At 45.5% G+C, this 18,213-nt stretch overlaps 1 protein-coding gene across 1 annotated transcript in view; it reads left to right on the forward strand.

Moving 5' to 3' along the window:
- The window catches only part of LOC142312935 (uncharacterized), a 60,666-nt gene that overhangs the window by 42,116 nt on the left and 337 nt on the right, over positions 1-18,213 (forward strand). Inside the window, exon 15 of the mRNA XM_075351923.1 lies at positions 15,576-18,213. This exon is cut by the window's right edge and continues 337 nt beyond it. Coding sequence (XP_075208038.1) covers positions 15,576-17,164 — 1,589 coding nt within the window. The 3' untranslated portion in view covers positions 17,165-18,213. The remainder of the gene's footprint in view (positions 1-15,575) is intronic.

Here is an 18,213-nt window from a genome sequence, read left to right on the forward strand (position 1 = left end):
TTTAAGGTCAGTGGCAATCTGAGAGACTGCTATTAGCCTTTTTGTAAGGAGCAGTGAAATGCCAGGAGCTCAGTGATGTCGTTAAGTCTGGAAACTTCTAGAAGAAACAGTGAGTTTTCCATCAGGATTCAAGTCGCCTGCTCACTGGAAGGGATTAAGGATCCAGAGGTTTTAGTGTCTTGAAAATCCTAGGATTTCGAGACATCTTTTCCCAGGTGGGGAAGTAGCGGCAGAAGGAATACACGACCACCACACAGCAGAGAAACCAAATTCTCATTCGGGCAGGTTAGGCCACCATCAGTTTGAATGCTGTAAGGAATGTTCCGGACTCCTCTGCAGAGCTACAGTATAAGGTAAAAGCTCTCTGTCCTGTCTCTGACTGGATTATTCTCCAATAATCCTCTGCTGCACCATCCTTACCTCAACATCCTGAGGAACCAGCCCTAGTTGGGGGGGGGAGGTTAAGGGGACAACCCTCTGGCACTGTGCATCACCACCTAACTCCTGGGGCACTTCAGCAGTGCTTGGCCATACCAAAGCCGAACATGCCAACTGGCATCACGGACTGTTTATTTATTTTTCTCTTCCCTTTTTATATACTATTTTGAATCCCCATCACAAAGCCTGTCGCACCTGCTCGGTACTGCCAGTTTACCATTTGGACGGCGTGACCCACCACCATGACATCAGAGGTCTAACAGGGGCAGACTACTGTGCTCGGTACTCGTAACAAGAATTTGGACACTTGGATGGATGCGACTCAAGTACTTGAGTATAATAAAAGTCAATTGGGAACTGAAGCATTTGAAGAAATCTTCCGTAAAAATCCTTGATTTCCCTATTGACTTCCATTATACTCGGGTACTCGTGTCTCTCTCATCATTACATCCAATAGTTTGTTACGAGTACCGAGCCCCCGAGCATGATAGTGCTCACTCATGATTACTCATAATACATTTTGTGCATTTACAATGTGGACATTATATATTCCTGTGTGAATGAGGCTGATTATTGCTTCATCATCTGCTGTCCACATTGTGGAACATAACAAGCATTAACTCCTATTAGACTCTTATGACGGTGTACTGACAGAATACACAGCATGGAGATATAATAATTTAGTACAGTGATGGCGAACCTATGGCACGCGTGCCACCAGGGGCACGCTGAGCCCATTCTGTTGGCACGCGTGCTGTCGCCCGATCCTGCAGTTTTGATCTGCTAGTGCAGTTGCGCCGGCAGATCAAATCTGTGTTGGAGCGGAGGAGACATTTCTCCTCCGCTCTGACACTCCTCCTCTCCCAGGCTGCAGGTGTGTTGCCTAGGAGACGGAGGAGCGTCAGAGAGCGGCGCCAGCGCCGTCTGCTGGCCGCGTGGGAACTGAGCAGCGTGCAGCGGGTGCAGGAAGGTAAGTTGTGTGTTGCTTTTTTTTTTTTTTATAACTCGTGTGCGGCAGCGCCAGCATGGGGTGGGGGAATGCACATGGCAGCGTGGGGTGGGAGAGTGGGAATGCACATGGCAGCGTGGGGTGGGAGAGGGGGAACGCACATGGCAGCGTGGGGTGGGAGAGGGGGAACGCACATGGCAGCGTGGGGTGGGAGAGGGGGAACGCACATGGCAGCGTGGGGTGGGAGAGGGGGAACGCACATGGCAGCGTGGGGTGGGAGAGGGGGAACGCACATGGCAGCGTGGGGTGGGGGAACGCACATGGCAGCGTGGGGTGGGGGAACGCACATGGCAGCGTGGGGTGGGGGAACGCACATGGCAGCGTGGGGTGGGAGAACACACATGCCAGCATGGGGGGGGGGGGGACATGCATGGCAGGATGGGGAAAACATGCATGCCAGGATGGAGGAAACATGCATGCCAGGATGGAGGAAACATGCATGCCAGGATGGAGGAAACATGCATGGCAGGATGGAGGAAACATGCATGCCAGGATGGAGGAAACATGCATGGCAGGATGGAGGAAACATGCATGCCAGAATGGAGGAAACATGCATGCCAGGATGGAGGAAACATGCATGGCAGGATGGAGGAAACATGCATGCCAGGATGGAGGAAACATGCATGCCAGGATGGAGGAAACATGCATGCCAGGATGGAGGAAACATGCATGCCAGGATGGAGGAAACATGCATGGCAAGATGGAGGAAACATGCATGCCAGGATGGAGGAAACATGCATGCCAGGATGGAGGAAACATGCATGCCAGGATGGAGGAAACATACATACCATGATGGGGAAACATGCATGCCAGGATGGAGGAAACATGCATGCCAGGATGGAGGAAACATACATGCCAGGATGGAGGAAACATGCATGCCAGGATGGAGAAAACATGCCACGATAGGGTACATTTACCAGGAAGGGGTACATTTACCTGGATGGGGTAAATTAACCAGGATGGGGGAACATTTACAAGGATGGGCAATATGTCAGGATGGGGAACATGCCAGAATGGGTAACATTTACCAGGATGGAGGACATTTACCAGGATGGGGCCGTGATGGGGACAAATATACCAGAATGTAGGAAATATATATCAGGATGGGGGACATGTTTACCAGGAAGTGGCCGAGGAAGGGGACAGAACTACACAATGATGGGGAGGGGAGCCACTTGTACGTCTTTATGGGATTTCAAGATGTTCAGACTTTGAAATGTAGATGTGGATTACAGGGTGACATCTGATTGCATTCCAGGCTAAAATCTCTGTCTAATATGCTGCAATTTTTTTCCCAGAAAGATCAATCCAACTGCTGTGTCTGGAAAGGGCAAGGGCTCAGCTCCAATGTGTGGTAAGCATGAGCGTGATGCCCCTGCTGAAGAGAAGACGGCAAAGGTAAGATTAAAATCAATTCTTTATATAATAGGATTGGTTGGCACTTCGGAAAAAAAATTGGGTTTAGGGCTACAGTTTCGGCACTCGGCCTGTAAAAGGTTCGCCATGACTGATTTAGTAAGTTTTGAAGACTATTACACCATTAATAAATCTGTAAAGTGTTCAAGTTTCACAGATGGACTAAAGGCCGCTTTACACGCTGCGACATCGCTAGAATTTAATTTTAAAGTTGGACCATTTACTAAAGCAGTTTAGTTTTAGCATTAGGGGTGGGAGTGATATGAGGGGGTTACAGAGGTAAATAAGAAGATCGTCGGCAAAGGCGGTATATTTATGTTCCCGATTGGCGATCCTAATTCCCTGTATATCCAGGTTGGTCCTAATGGCCGACAACAAGTGCTCCATGACCAGGATATATAGCAGAGGTGACAAGGGACACCCCTGCCTGGTCCCGTTATGGATGGAGAAGAGCCTCGACAGAGTGCCATTAATTTTAAGGTGTGCAGTCGGAGAATGATATAAGGCCATAATCCTGGATGAAACAACTGGCCCCAGGCCCATATGGTCTAGTGTTTGTGAAAGCAACTGCCAGGAGACTCTGACGAAGGCCTTCTCAGCGTCCAGAGATAGCAACATCAAAGAGAGGTTTTTTTTGTGTGAGCATGTTGGATCAGGTCCAAGGTCTTTATTGTATTGTCCCTCGCCTCCTTACCCGGGACAAATCCGACCTGGTCCAAATGTATCAGGTCAGGGAGTAAAGAGCCAAGTCTATTTGCCAAAAGCTTGGCATAGAATTTTAAATCAACATTAAGGAGTGAGATCGGTCTAAAACTGCTACATGCCGTGGGGTCTTTTCCAGCCTTACGGAGCAAGGCGATGTGGGCTGTAGTGGAATGGGGCGGGAAAGGGACAGAGTCAGAAATTGAATTGAAGGAGAGAAGCATTAAGGGAGCCAATTGTTCAGAAAAGGATTTGTAGAATTTGGTGGGGAACCCGTCTGGTCCAGGACTCTTATTATCAGGTGAGTCGCTAATCACCGCCAGCAATTCCTCCAATGAAAATGGGCTTTCCAAGTTTTCAACTATAGAGCTATGAAGACGTCGGAAAGGTGAGGGCATTAAAGGACCGCCTACACTCGACTCCGGGGGCTCGACAGGTAGGTTATATAACTTGGAATAAAAGTCATGAAAGGTGTTTGAAATGTCGGGGGTAGCAAGAGCAGTTCGTCGCGTGAGTTTTTGATGCAAGGAATGAGAGTATGGGCTCTCCCTTCTCTCAACGCATTAGCCAACAGTCTTCCTGGCTTGTCCCCAAACTCATAAAACTTCCCTTTCCCCACCTGTAGTAGGCGCTTGTAAGAGGAATCTAACAGTTTTTTAACCTCAATCCTAGCTTGCAGAAGAGCTTGTAAGTTTGTGGCCGATAAGGATCGCTTATGGATGAGCTCCAGTTCAGAGACCCTATGGAGAGCGTTTACTATGTCTTGGGCCCTTTCTTTTTTAATTCGGGACCCATGCTTGATAAAAATACCTCGTAGGACACACTTCAGTGCTTCCCACTTGTAAGTGGGGGCTGTGTCGTCCACCGAGTGGTCCTCCATGAACCTTGTGATAGAGGTCTGAACGTCTGTGACGCAGAGCTCATCCAACAGCAACGACTCATTCAGCCGCCACGACCCGGAAGGGGCCGAGAGAGAGGGAATTGCAATCGTACAATAGACCGGCGCGTGGTCTGACCACAAAATGTTATCCTTCCTAGAGTGTTGGATCCGTGGAAGAGCATTGTGTTGCAGTAGTATATAGTCTATACAACTGTATGAGTCTTGTGTATGGGAGTAGAAGCTATAGTCTCTGTCCGACGGATGTTTCAGTCTCCATGTGTCGAACAGTTGAATACGCAATAAAGCTTTTTTGATGTGTTTAATGATAGTGTAAGAAATGCTGGATTTCCCCCTGGAATTGTCCAATGTGGGGTCCAGGGTGACATTGAGGTCGCCACACAGAATTGCCGTGCCCTGTATCAGTGGGATCGCCTCCTCGACCAAGCGGGTAATAAAGCTGTCCTGCCTTTGGTTTGGGGCATAGGCATTGATTATTGTAAGAGTTTGGTCCCCCACTCTCAGAGAGAGGATGATATATCTGCCAAGACTTATCAGTCGAGCATTTTAAGATTTGATGCGGGAGGGATTTATGGATGGCAATCGCCACTCCTTTAGAACGGGAATCTGGGTTGTCAGAGAATACCCATGTCTGGTAGTACTTATTTTTAATAATGGGGGCATGTCCTAGCTTGAAATGGGTCTCCTGGAAACAAACTATGCCCACCCTCCGTTTGTGAAGGTGGTAAAGTACCTGTGACCGTCTCTCCGGAACATTGAGGCCCTTGGCATTGAAAGAAGCGATGGTTAGGTCCGCCATCTGTAAAGGAACGAGACATTAGAGATTTATGAAAGAGGGGATCGAACACGATCAGCCCGGCCGCGAAAGAGAGGAAGAGAGAAAGACTTGGGAAGGGTAGAGTGTATCAGAGAAAAAAACAACAAGAACAGCAGGTATAAAGACCTTACACTATAATCTAAGTCCGAACAACATATCCGCTTCAACTAAGCAGGATAGGGGATCCCAACCTATTTGGGGGAAGAAGATGTCCGACATAACCGAGCAGAGCTCAATCTATACTTAAAACATTAAAGATAACCACAAACACCGGCAAAGGTAACAAATGTTTACGCAATACGGGCAATAAGTAAATTTTGAAGGGCGACATATGATGGTTAATTAGCATAAATGACTGTAAGTAATATAAGTCATAAAGGCGTGCATAGCCTCCGGGCTTTTCTATGTAGTCTGCCACAGGCGGACCCCTTTGTGACCCCTTTCTCCACTCGGGGGTAGCCCCCTGCTGGATTCTGCAGGTGGGTTCGACTTGGGAGCGTTCGTTCCCCACGGCTGAAGCAGGGTGGTGGGCCATGCTGAAATGGAGACTGAGGGTAGACTCAGGCTCGAGATGAAGGCCGGGAAGTCCTCTGGGGAACGTAGGACCCAACACCGCGAGTCCTTCTGCACCGATAGGGAGAAGGGGAATCCCCATTGGAACGGTAGACCCTTTCCCTTTAAAACATCCAGGAGAGGCTTAAGATTGGCGAGCTGGTGCAAGGGTGTGCCTTGAGATATCCGGCATTATACGGATGGCGGATCCATTGTATGATAAGGTCTGTTTCCTCCTAGCAGCTTGCAAGATGGCCTCTTTGACGGCAAAAAAGTGCACCCTGCTCACAACATCCCTCGGGCGAGAGTCCGCTGGGTCAGGAGGACGTAGGGCCCTGTTAGCTCTGTCAAGTTCAAGGGGGGCACCTGGTGGTCTCTTTAGCAAGCCATTAAAAAGTGAACAAAGGACTGCTGGGATATCGGGGGCAGCAATGGACTCAGGAATGCCCCTAACACGTAGATTGCTCCTTCTGGTTCTGTTCTCTAAATCATCTATGTGCTGTTGGAGGGCAAATAATTGCTTGGACTGTTTTTTTACTGTCTCTTGGACAGATTGCATAGAGACCTGAGAAGTTGATTGCCGCTCATCAAGGGCGTCTACCCTGTGGGTAAGTATGGAAAGTTCAGACCATAATTGAGTGAATTATTGTTTACATTCCGCTACCACTTGGCTTGCCAGTGCAGCAATATCATTCTTGGTGGAATCGCTTGTAGCAATGACCGCAGGTCTGCAAAGGATGCCGGGTGGTCCTTGCCCATCGCGGCGGCTGTATGAGATATGTTGGGGTGTGCACGAAAAGAGTCCCGTAGAGTTGGACCATATATCATATTTTGCATGCCATGAGGGTTGTTTATGTCATCCCATGCCCGTGGGACTGCAGCAAGACTGAGTGAGGGAGACCCCAGCATCCTGGATCCCCCGTTCACGGGCATCAGTGTGCCTCTCTCTAGATCCCCATCAGGGCCCAACAGGCGCTCAGTCCAGGAGGATCCTGTGGACCAGCTCCCTGAGGGTGTGGGGGATACCTCTCTCTGAGGGAGTCCCCACGATTCACCAGCATCCACCAGGGGCTCCTGTGGCCTCCCTCCTTCTCCAGCCACCCCCCCCCACCCGAGGGCTGTGGGACCTCCATATAGAAGGTATGGCTGGGGCTAATACTGTTGCCCCCAGCCTGAGCCCTGTCCATCAGGACCCCCTGCTGTCCCTGCTTCTGGGTAATACAGCCAGGCAGTCCCTTAGGGTTGGTCATTATACCCCCCTCTCCCCCAGCCACAGCACCTGTGTTTGATGATGATGGAGGTGATGATGGAGGTTCCTGCCGGTCGGATTCACTGCGCAGCAGCTGGTTCCTCAGCGCCCGCTGCTGTAGCGGTGAGTCATCGCCTGAGCCCAGGCCCACGTGTACCTCACATCTGCCGGTCCCCGCCTCCCGGATTCCACCAGCGCCGGTCTCAGGTGAGTTATGCTGGCTCTCCAGTCCCAGCTGGGCTGCAGCGGGGCGCGCGGCCTGCAGGGCAGCAGCCACGGGCACCCCCTTCTCCACCGCCGATCCACGCTCCCTAGGTACGCGGCCGCCATCTTGCAGAGGCGCCGCTGGGCTCACTGCCGCTCCATTTACGGGGCTCCCGCTGCCTCTCACCGCCATCGGGGGACCGGCTGGGAGACCCTCCACACCACGGTGGATCCCCGTTGCTTCTCCTCTCCTCTGGTTTTCTGTGGCTGTAGCAGCTTCGGGCACCAGGTCAGGGACGAGCTCAGAGTCTGTAGGCCTCAATTCCCGCCCTGGTAGTGAAACGGCCCCGAGTTCCCGGGAGCGGGTAAGATATGCTCCGATATTGCTTTGGGATGCAGGTGGGCGCCCTGGGGTGCAGAGTTTGTTCTTTTTAGTGGAGGATTTGCCCATTTTGAAGTTAAAACCGGCTTTATGGGAGAAAGTAGAGAGGAGCTCAGGAAAACAGTGTCCTCACTCAGCCATGTCCGGCTCCGCCCCCCCTGGGTTTTTTTTGTTTTTTTTCTAGTATTTTCTTGTAGGGGTTAAATAGGGCTGTCAGCTGAGCCAAGCTCCGGCAGGGAAGTGCTGATGCCTGAATGACCGATTACAGTGGTCAGAGTGTGGGGACTGCTGGAATGGATCCTGCATCTCTGGCCATGCCAGTTAGCTGTCGGTGACCGCTGTCAGCACTGAACTGTCACTGTGTGTTTTCGCATAGTGACAGTTTTAAGCCATGACTGCCATAGCACGTAGCGATGCGGGAAGTGACATCTGCTCATGACCTGCTACATTGGTCATTAAGGGGTTAATACAATTTTTGAGATTAAATTTACCATTAACAAAGTACAATGTGACCCAAAATTAGCATTATAGAATCTCTGGGATATGTAGAAGCTTTCCAGACTGTTATAGTTGTGTTCAGGGCCAGACTGGGACTAAAATTCAGCCCTCGCATTTGGGGGTGCACAGGCCCACTTTTCACGTGTTGAATGTGTAATATCTTTGTACACTTGTAGGTTGTGTAACACGACTATATAACATGCAGTCACGGCTGCGTCCAGTATTACAGCTCAGGCCTATTTATTGCTCTTAGTTGCAGGCTACATAAACCAAGAAAAATACTCCTAAAAATAGCATTTATTAGAAAAAGTCTTTAAAAATATTCAAAAATACAGAGTATAATAACTCTTATATATACACAACAGTCATATAGTGGTGACAAAGTGAGTGGAAGGTCAGAAAACGTACCACACCTGCTGGTGAGGGAAGGGGGACTAATTATCTTAAAATGGGTAAGCCTGAGATAGCAAGACTCTTCATATGTAATAAAGTAGCCTATAAACCTAGAGGTTAACAGGGGGAAAAAACCTCTCCCTCTCTAGTAGCTACCTAACAGCGGAGGTGCACCTTAAGTTGTTGGGTGCCCCCCGCTCCACGTCGGCTGTCCCTAAGCTTTCCCTTTAACCTGCAAGTCGCAAAAGGGACCCACCACCAAAACAGTAGAAGTGCAGAAATAGTCAACAAGTCATTATGAGGTATTAATAACCTATAAGACTGGTAACAATACAAATTTGGGAATCAATATATGGTTTTACCGATAATATCAATGTAATAATAGCCAATTATAGATGCTATACAGATATAAATATACCATGATGTATAGAAAAATAAACTTATAATCCCAGCAAGGAACTTATCTGCTGGGGTCACTACTGGCAATCCAACATCCTGTTTACTGCTGGTAATCCAACATCCCGACGCGTTTCCCCCCTGAAGAGTTATTTTCAGGGGTTCATCAGGGGAGACCAAGGATTTTCACCATATCCAAATACATCAAAAATTATAGAGTTTTATCTAGACAAAGAGAAATCACATTCCCAAATTAGGACATGGAATCACATCCCAAACTAAACGGTTCATTCTCCATGTGGCAATACATAAACAATAAATACCTTAATGTCTTTGGCTTTCTGAATAATAGCAGAACGGCATCAATAGCCTAAGATGGAAGGCAGATCATCCAACTGATAATCCCAACAAGGTGCTCAAGGTACAATGACCATGGTAACCTGAGGCCAAAAGCGGTGCTGCCAGCTCCAAGGTGTATTTTATATGGGAGCCAGCAGCCACCTAGGAGGAACTTCCTGTCCTCCCGACTACGACCGGAAGTAGCCGCAGTATAGAGTAAACCACGCGGCGGGGCCGAAAGCGGCAAAGGATAGCGTGTGACGTCACTTCCGCTCCCGCCGGACGGACCGGAAGTGACATCGGAAATATCCAACGCAACATCCGCTCCAGTGCGGCACAGTACGGCCAACCGGAAGTGACATCTGCCGATCAGACGTCACCTCCACTCCTGCGCAAGCATGACAGTGAGTGGATCCCCATATTGACACGGAAAAAACAAACCGCTATCCATCCCATAGTGAATGGGGACATAACATAAGTAAAGGACTATATATCCATGTATAAATACACCATACTGTTATATGACTAATAACGTTGATTTAGATATGAAACAGTATAGTAAACGAGATACATAGCCATCCAAAAGACAGCAAATGATGGCAAAATCAATCATGCCTGTTAGGTTACCATAGTGATAAAAATAAAGAATAGGGATTACAATAGTACTCAATGTAACGTAATGAAAGCCAATAGACATTGGCATAAAGCATCACCAAACGATAAACTATAAAGAAAAGGAGAATGTGCAAAGACTAATTAACGGCACAAGAAATAACCTTAATGGAATAAATACACCAAAAAGAACTAAATGAAAACCTGGCTATATAGAATAATAGATGCCTCTCAGGAGAAGCCCAGGCTAAAGCGACAAAAAAGACCCAACTACTAAGAATGACTATAAGAAATGTAAAATATGTATTAATAGAGAGAAAAATAACGCGCTGTACAACAGAACAATTTTTTAGGCACAAGGGACCCCTATCCAGTTCGGAAAAAATACAACAGAAAACCAAAGAAATGGTAATTAGGGGTCAGGCTGAGGGTCAGCAAATTATCAATCTTTCTAGTTATATCTTATCGGCCATGGAAGAAAAAGTTCTGAGTTATGGATTATCATTTGTCCCGACTACACGCTTCGACGCGTTTGTCTGGGTCAAGGACATTGAATTATTTTTGAGGAAGTTGCGTTGGAGGAAACATTTTAGACATAATGACCTTGATGAATGCCACAGATTGGGGATACCACTCAATATCCTCCCTGATGTTAGATTGCTAGCTGGGCTGGCAGAACCTGATAGTAGTAATACTGGTAGGGGTCCGTTCACTAGTTTGAGACCAAAAAAATGCCACCTCCTACTGAATGCACGAGCATCGACATCTTCTCTACATTGGTGACTAAGGAAATTAGAAAGATTAACCCACGCTTTCACAGCACTAGAGATAACCTTACACCAATTGAGAGAGAAGCTTTGTCAACACTTAATGAAAATCAGTCCATAACGATAAAGCCCTCCGATAAAGGGGGCAACATTGTTATTTTGGACACAGATAAATATCGTCGTTTGTGTCTTCAGTTACTATCAGACAAAGACACCTATGCTGTTCTACCTGCAGACCCGACCTCTAAATTTAAGGCTGCCCTGTCTGGGATTGTGTTTGAGGGTTTTGAGAAGGGTCTCATATCTAAGGATGAGATGGACTTTCTTGTCCCTAAGGAATTTGTGATTGCCACCTTCTATTGTACCCCCAAAATCCATAAAGGTCTCGACCCCTTGAAGGGTCGCCCCATAGTATCAGGTATCGATGCTATGGGGCAAAATCCTAGTATCTATTTGGACAAAGTCCTTAGAAATTTTGTCAATACACAGCCATCCTTCATTAGGGATACGTCTGACCTCCTGAGTAAACTAGACGGTATACAGGTGGATGATGATACGATCTTAACATCCATCGACGTCGAGCAGCTTTATAGCTGCATACCACACGAGACTGGAGTGCGAGCTGTGAGATATTATTTGGAGATGAGGGGGATACAGTATAGGGAACATAATGCCTTTATTCTTGGGCTCCTTATGTTTATACTTACACACAACTACTTCATTTTTCATAACAAATTTTACCACCAGCTCAGGGGTACTGCAATGGGGAGCCCTTGTGCTCCCACATATGCAAATATATACCTGGGCTGGTGGGAGGATGTAGTTGTGTTTGGGGACGAGGATGTCACCTGGAATCCCCAGATATTGTTCTGGGGACGCTATATAGATGACATCCTCGTCCTCTGGAGGGGTGGAGCAGATTCCTTTCTTGAGTTTGTATCACACCTCAATGATAATGACCTCGGACTTAAGTTCACCTGCGAGGTGGGAGGTGACAGACTGCCCTTCCTGGATATCCTCCTTACAAAAAATAGGGATGGCACCATAGGCACTACGATTTATCGCAAACCGACAGCAACTAATAGTTTGCTTAGGTGGGAAAGCCACCATCCTACTGCCTTACGTAGAGGTATCCCCAAAGGGCAGTTTCTCCGTCTTAGGAGAAATTGCTCGTCTTTACAGGATTTCCATCGAAAGTCTGGGAGCTTGGGGAACAATTTTAGAGATAGAGGATACCCTGATTCAGTTATTAGATCGGCATATGAATCTGCTCGGGATCAAAGGAGAACCACACTTCTGATTACCAAACCTAAACGTGAACAGGAACAAATCACCAGATTGATAGGGTCATATGATGACCAGAATATTAAGATCATGCATATTCTGAGGAAACATTGGGGAATATTAACTTCTGACCCTGACCTTAGTGACTTTATCACCTCCTATCCGAGTGTCACCTATAGGAGAGGCAAAACGATTAAGGATCATCTGGTACATAGTTTCTTTGTGCCAGAAAAATCACCGGGCAAAAATGCACCCCCCACTACCCCACCCCCTACACACAATACAATGCACGCTCCACGACCCTCTCCCCAGATATAATACAATGCACCCCCCATCACCACCTACACACACAAATTACACTACCCCATCACTACACACTAACTACACACTACCCCAGCCTCCCCCCCCTCGGAATACAGTAACCACCCCTGCCTGTCACAAAGCTGTGTTCCTTCACAAAAGCTCCCCCCGAGCGGTCCCCTGATTAGCGTTTCTTGACACCGGGGCTCTCAACTGGCCACGTGTGTACAGGACATGTCAGGCCAGGTGGTCACACTGGTAGCATTGACTGGAAAGTCGATATGAGGAGGACAGGTGGCGCAGCAGCCCAGTTAACTCCACTGGGCTACAATAGCAGGACTGGACGGTATGAGGTGGAAGCCTGGCGCCTGACCCTAAAGTGCTGAGCCACGGGTGTCTTTGCTTGACAAGCACCGGATGCCTAACCTTACCTACCGCTTCCAAACAAAGGCTTAAGCCGCAATGAGGCTCTAACATGCAGGTGTGCGCTGTCTCAGCATAGGTGAAGACTGCGCACCTCCATGTTGTCTCCAGACCCTTTTATAACCTGGGTCCACCCCAAACCCAGGGTGGACCACAATGGCACCTCCATGAGCCAATAGCAGAGAGCCATGTCATCAGTGACATCACCAGCAACCTATCCGGAACCACCACGTCACTGATGACCTCATGGCAACCACGCCCCAAACACTTCACCAGTCATCGTCTGACAATCAATGATGAGGTGCCAAGTCATAGGGGCGGGCCTCTGCGAGCCAGTCCGGAGTGGACACATAATCCGGACACCTGAAGCATGCCGGCCTATCAGGGCCTGCTACCTCATGGACATGCCCAGTGAGGTTCTTACTGGACCTAGCCTCTGATGCACTAAGTGCCTGAGCATGCTCAGTAGCCTGAACAACTGTCTCAGAAATCAGACTATCAGCCTGAGCATGCTCAGTAGGCACAACACAGGACAAAGACACGGCACGAAGTCCAAGTACCTGTGCAAAGAGGCTATTCACACTAAGTGTGGGAGCATGCTCAGAAGCCCGAACTGAGGACTTGGCCTCAGAAATGACACAATCAGGCTGAGCATGCTCTCTAGGCAAAACACTGGACTTAGGCTCTGGCTGGGGTAAATCGGCACGCGCATGCGCACTAGCCGCCTCTCCACACTTAAAGGCCCCGTTACAGGCAACGACGTATTAATGATATATCGCCGGGGTCACGGATTCTGTGACGCACATCCGGCATTGTTAGCGACGTCGTTGCATGTGACACCAACAAGCAGCTGTTAATGATGGAAAATACCAAATCGCCCATTGTTGACACGTCGTTCATTTTGAAAAAATCGTTGATTGTTGAGGACGCAAGTTGTTCGTCGTTCCCGAGGCAGCACACATTGCTATGTGTGACACCTCGGGAACGATGAACTACAGCTTACCTGCGCCCGCCGGCAATGAGGAAGGAAGGAGGTGGGCGGGATGTTATGGCCGCTCATCTCCGCCCCTCCGCTTCTATTGGGCGGCCGCTTAGTGGTGCCGCTGTGACGCCACACGAACCGCCCCCTTAGAAAGGGACGTCGCTAGGCAGGTAAGTCCGTCTGATGGCTCCTAACAATATTGTGCGCCACGAGCAGCGATTTGCCCGTGACGCACAAACGACGGGCACGGGTACACTCGCTAGCAATATCGCTAGGGATTATTGCTGCGTGTAAAGCCCCCTTTAGACGTGGAGGAGGAAGCAGCCAGTTAGACGACCCGAGGCACGGCCAAAAACGGCAGCTGGTGCCTTGACAACTGGAACCGCAGCAGGCTGCTTGCGGCTATGGCGGCGCCGATTCGTAACAATTTCCTCTTCAGCCTAAGGCAACATGACCTCTTCAAATATTTGTATATATACAAACTGGTCCATGATCCCTGGTATAGTATGAATAGTCCCGGCACCATAGTAAGAAAAACATGTCCATATCATGATGCTTGCACTACCACGCTTCACTGTCTTCAGAGTGTATTGTGGCTTTAATTCAGAGTTTAGGGGTTGTCGGACGAACCGTTTGCCGCACTTGGACCCAAAAAACAAGTTGACTTTCAAGAGTCCACAAAATTTTCTCTATTTCTCTTTAGGCCAGGTGATGTGTTCTTTGGTAAATTGTATCCAATTCAGTATATGTCATTTTTTTAACAGTGGGACTTTTCGGTCACTTCTTGCTAATAGATTAGCTTCACACAGGCGTCTTCTAACTGTCACAATATTGACAAGTAACTTGAGCCATCTTTGATCATCCTGGAACTGATCGTTGGCTGAGCCTTTGCCATTCTGGCTATTCTTCCATCCATTCGAATGGTCGTCTTCCGTTTTCTTCCCCGTCTCTATTTTTGCTTTCCATTTTAAAGCATTGGAGATCATTGTCTGCTCTTCTTTCTACATTTTATCATCTCCAATCAACTTTTTAATCAATATACGCAGTTCCTCTGAGCAATGTCTCAAGTGACCAACATTCCTTAGGATTTCAAGGAGAAATGCATGTACAACATGTGCTGGCTTCACCCTTAAAGAAGGGCCACCTGATTCACACCAGTTTCTTCACAGAATGATTGACCACACTAATTTAACTCCACACTGTGCTTATTTTGAACACCCCCCTTTCAATTAATTATTCAAATACACAGATTAAAAAACCTGCAGATCATGAATCTAAGAATGTACTGCACCAATGGTAAATTGTTTGATATGTGGTAATATAATTTATACCAAAAACAGTGAATAATCTGGTTAGTCATATTGGACATTGGACTGCTATTATTTTGAACAGTACTGTAAGTCTTAATTTTTTCCAAAGTCCCAATATTTTAACAAATGCAAATTTTATATATCTGAATATACTGTACGAGTACTACTAATATACAATAAAGAGTTCCAATAAACTAGTCTTAAACTTTCTCAAAACTCATGACTTCTTCAGACATGCTCCTCTCTTCTTCACAAATGGACTTGTACCTGTCATTGAGAGTGTGAGACAGATACCACATAATAGCACTGACGGGTCCCTTTATGATTCTCTAATGAGCATTTCTCTACAAATTACTGGTGACAAATACACTTAAACATGAACTTATGGAGAGGCTGGCTGCAATACAAAATTGGAAAATTTCTAGTGAACTACTAGTGGCCTAACATCAGGATCTAGTGGTTTTTGATCACAAGTCCATTGTCAGATTGAAAAATTTTGGAAATCACTTCTAATTTCTATGAATATTTAATATATAAATGTTGTAAAATTATGTATTTTAAGGTTATTGTATTTAAAAATAATCATTGGTTTTAATCTTGGCAGATGATGGGGACAGGAGATCAGAGGGACCGCTGATATCTTCAATTTTTAAATCCAATGACCTTGATATCACTCAAGCTACAATAGAAATGTATTCCATTACTCCAGATATACCATCCTCCCTTCACAGCAAAGATCTATCATATGATGCTGTTAAACAGGTCCAATCTTCTAATTCATCACAGACTAATTTGAAAATGAAGCATCACAAAAGGAGTGTTCAAAACCAAGAGGATCTCACAGAAAATAAGCCACTTTCATGTTTAGAATATGGAAAAAGCTTTTCTTCAAAGTATCAAAAAATTGACACAAATGATAAAAAATGTTCATGTTCAAAGTGTGGGAAAAAGTTTACACAGAAATCGAAACTTGTAGAACATGAGAAAATACATACAGAGGAAAAACCATATTCATGTCCAGAATGTGGGAAACGTTTTAAACACAAATCCGGTTATTATATCCATAAGAGAATTCACACAGGGGAGAAACCATATTCATGTTCTGAGTGTGGAAAATGTTTTCAACGCAAATCAGCTTGTTTGATCCATCAGAGAACTCACACAGGGGAGAAGCCATATTCATGTTCTGAATGTGGAAAATGTTATAGAATGAAACAACATCTTGATAGACATCAGAGAAGTCACACAGGGGAGAAGCCATATTCATGCTCGGAATGTGGGAAATGTTTTGCCGTTAAAGAAAGTCTTGTGAATCATCATAGAACACACACAGGGGAGGAGCCATACTTATGTTCCGAATGTGGGAAATGTTTTAGACATAAATCAAGTTTTTTTAATCATAAGATAACTCACACAGGGGAGAAGCCACATGCATGTTCAGAATGTGGGAAATGTTTCGCAAAGAAATCAACTCTTGTTGGACATCAAATAACTCACACATTGAAGAAGCCACATGCATGTTCAGAATGTGAGAAATCTTTTGCAAAGAATTCAGACCTTGTTAGACATCAAATAGCTCATACAGGGGTGAAATTATATTCATGCTTAGAATGTGGGAAATGTTTTACAAGCAACTCAAATCTTGTTGCACATAAAAAAATTCACACTGGGGAGAAGCCACATGCATGTTCAGAATGTGGGAAATGTTTTGCAAAGAAATCAAATCTTGTTGCACATAAAATAATTCACACAAGGAAGAAGCCACATGCATGTTCAGAATGTGAGAAATGTTTTTCAAACAATTCTAACCTTGTTAGACATGAAATAACTCATACGGGAGTGAAATTATATTCATGCTTAGAATGTGGGAAAAGTTTTAAAAAAAAATCTCATCTTGTTCAACATGAAATAATTCACACAGGGGAGAAGCCACATGCATGTTCAGAATGTGGGAAATGTTTTGCAAAGAAATCAAATCTTGTTGCACATAAAATAATTCATACAAGGGAGAAGACACATGCATGTTCAGAATGTGAGAAATGTTTTGCAAAGAAATCAGACCTTGTTAGGCATCAAATAACTCATACAGGGGAGAAATCATATTCATGTTTAGAATGTGGGAAATGTTTTACAAATATATCTGATCTTGTTACACATAATAGAACTCACACAGAGAACAAACTTTTATCATAGAAGGTCAGAAATGTTGTAATTGAGCACCATATTTTCTTGCTAAAAAAAACACGTGGAAAGGTGAAAATTGTACAAGAAGACATGTAACCGAGACTGTCAACATAATGTGAAATAAGCAAAAAAGAAAGGGAAAGCAATTTGGATCTTTACCCCTTCACCCCCTGGTGATTTTTTTTCATTTTAGTTTTTTCCTCCAAGAGCCATAACTTTTTTACTTTTCCATCAATATAGCTATATGAGGGCTCATTCTGGCCCATATTGTACTGAAAAATGGGGAATTCCAAGTGCTGTGAAATTTAAAAAAAAGTGCAATTCCCCAATTTTGTTTTTTGTTGTTTTATTTACCTTGTTCACAATATGGTAAAACTGACCATGATATTATGATTTAACACTAGAACTACTGAGGTAGTCATTTTGACTACTTTGCACTATGTATTTCTATATAGGTGTCACGAGTCCAGTAGTTCTAGTGTTAACAGATCAGTACACGTTCATAGATACCAAACATGTATAGTTTTACTTTTATCTAAGTGTTGAAAAAAGTTTCAGAAGTTTGTAAAAAATAAATAAAATATTCCTCTTTTGTTGCCATTTTCTGAGACCCATAGCTTTTTTAATTTTCAGGATCCGGGGTTCAGTGACTGCTTATTTTTTGAGCTGGTGTTTTTAATTATACCATTTTTGCGTAGATGTGTTGTTTTGATCATGCATTTGTTCGTGCATTTTAATGCAATGTTGTAGTGACCAAAACAACGAAATTTTGGCGTTTGTCATTTTTATCTCTCTGCGCTATTTACTGATCAGATTAATTTTATATATTACATTTCTGAATGCGGTAATACCAAAAATGGGTGTGGGGTTTTTTTGTTTTTTTTTTTCTTTTCAATGGGACAAAAGGAGGGTGATTTGAACTTTCAGGGGTTTTTTTTAAACTTTTTGTTTTACATATATATTTTTTTTTATCAATTTTACTAGTCCATTTAGGGGACTTTATGACTGCACTGTCTGAACGCTTCTCCTGATCAGAGCAATGCTTCAGCATCACTTTG

Source organism: Anomaloglossus baeobatrachus, chromosome 5, assembly GCF_048569485.1.
Source record: "Anomaloglossus baeobatrachus isolate aAnoBae1 chromosome 5, aAnoBae1.hap1, whole genome shotgun sequence".
In the NCBI taxonomy this organism is placed as follows: Eukaryota; Metazoa; Chordata; class Amphibia; order Anura; family Aromobatidae; genus Anomaloglossus; species Anomaloglossus baeobatrachus.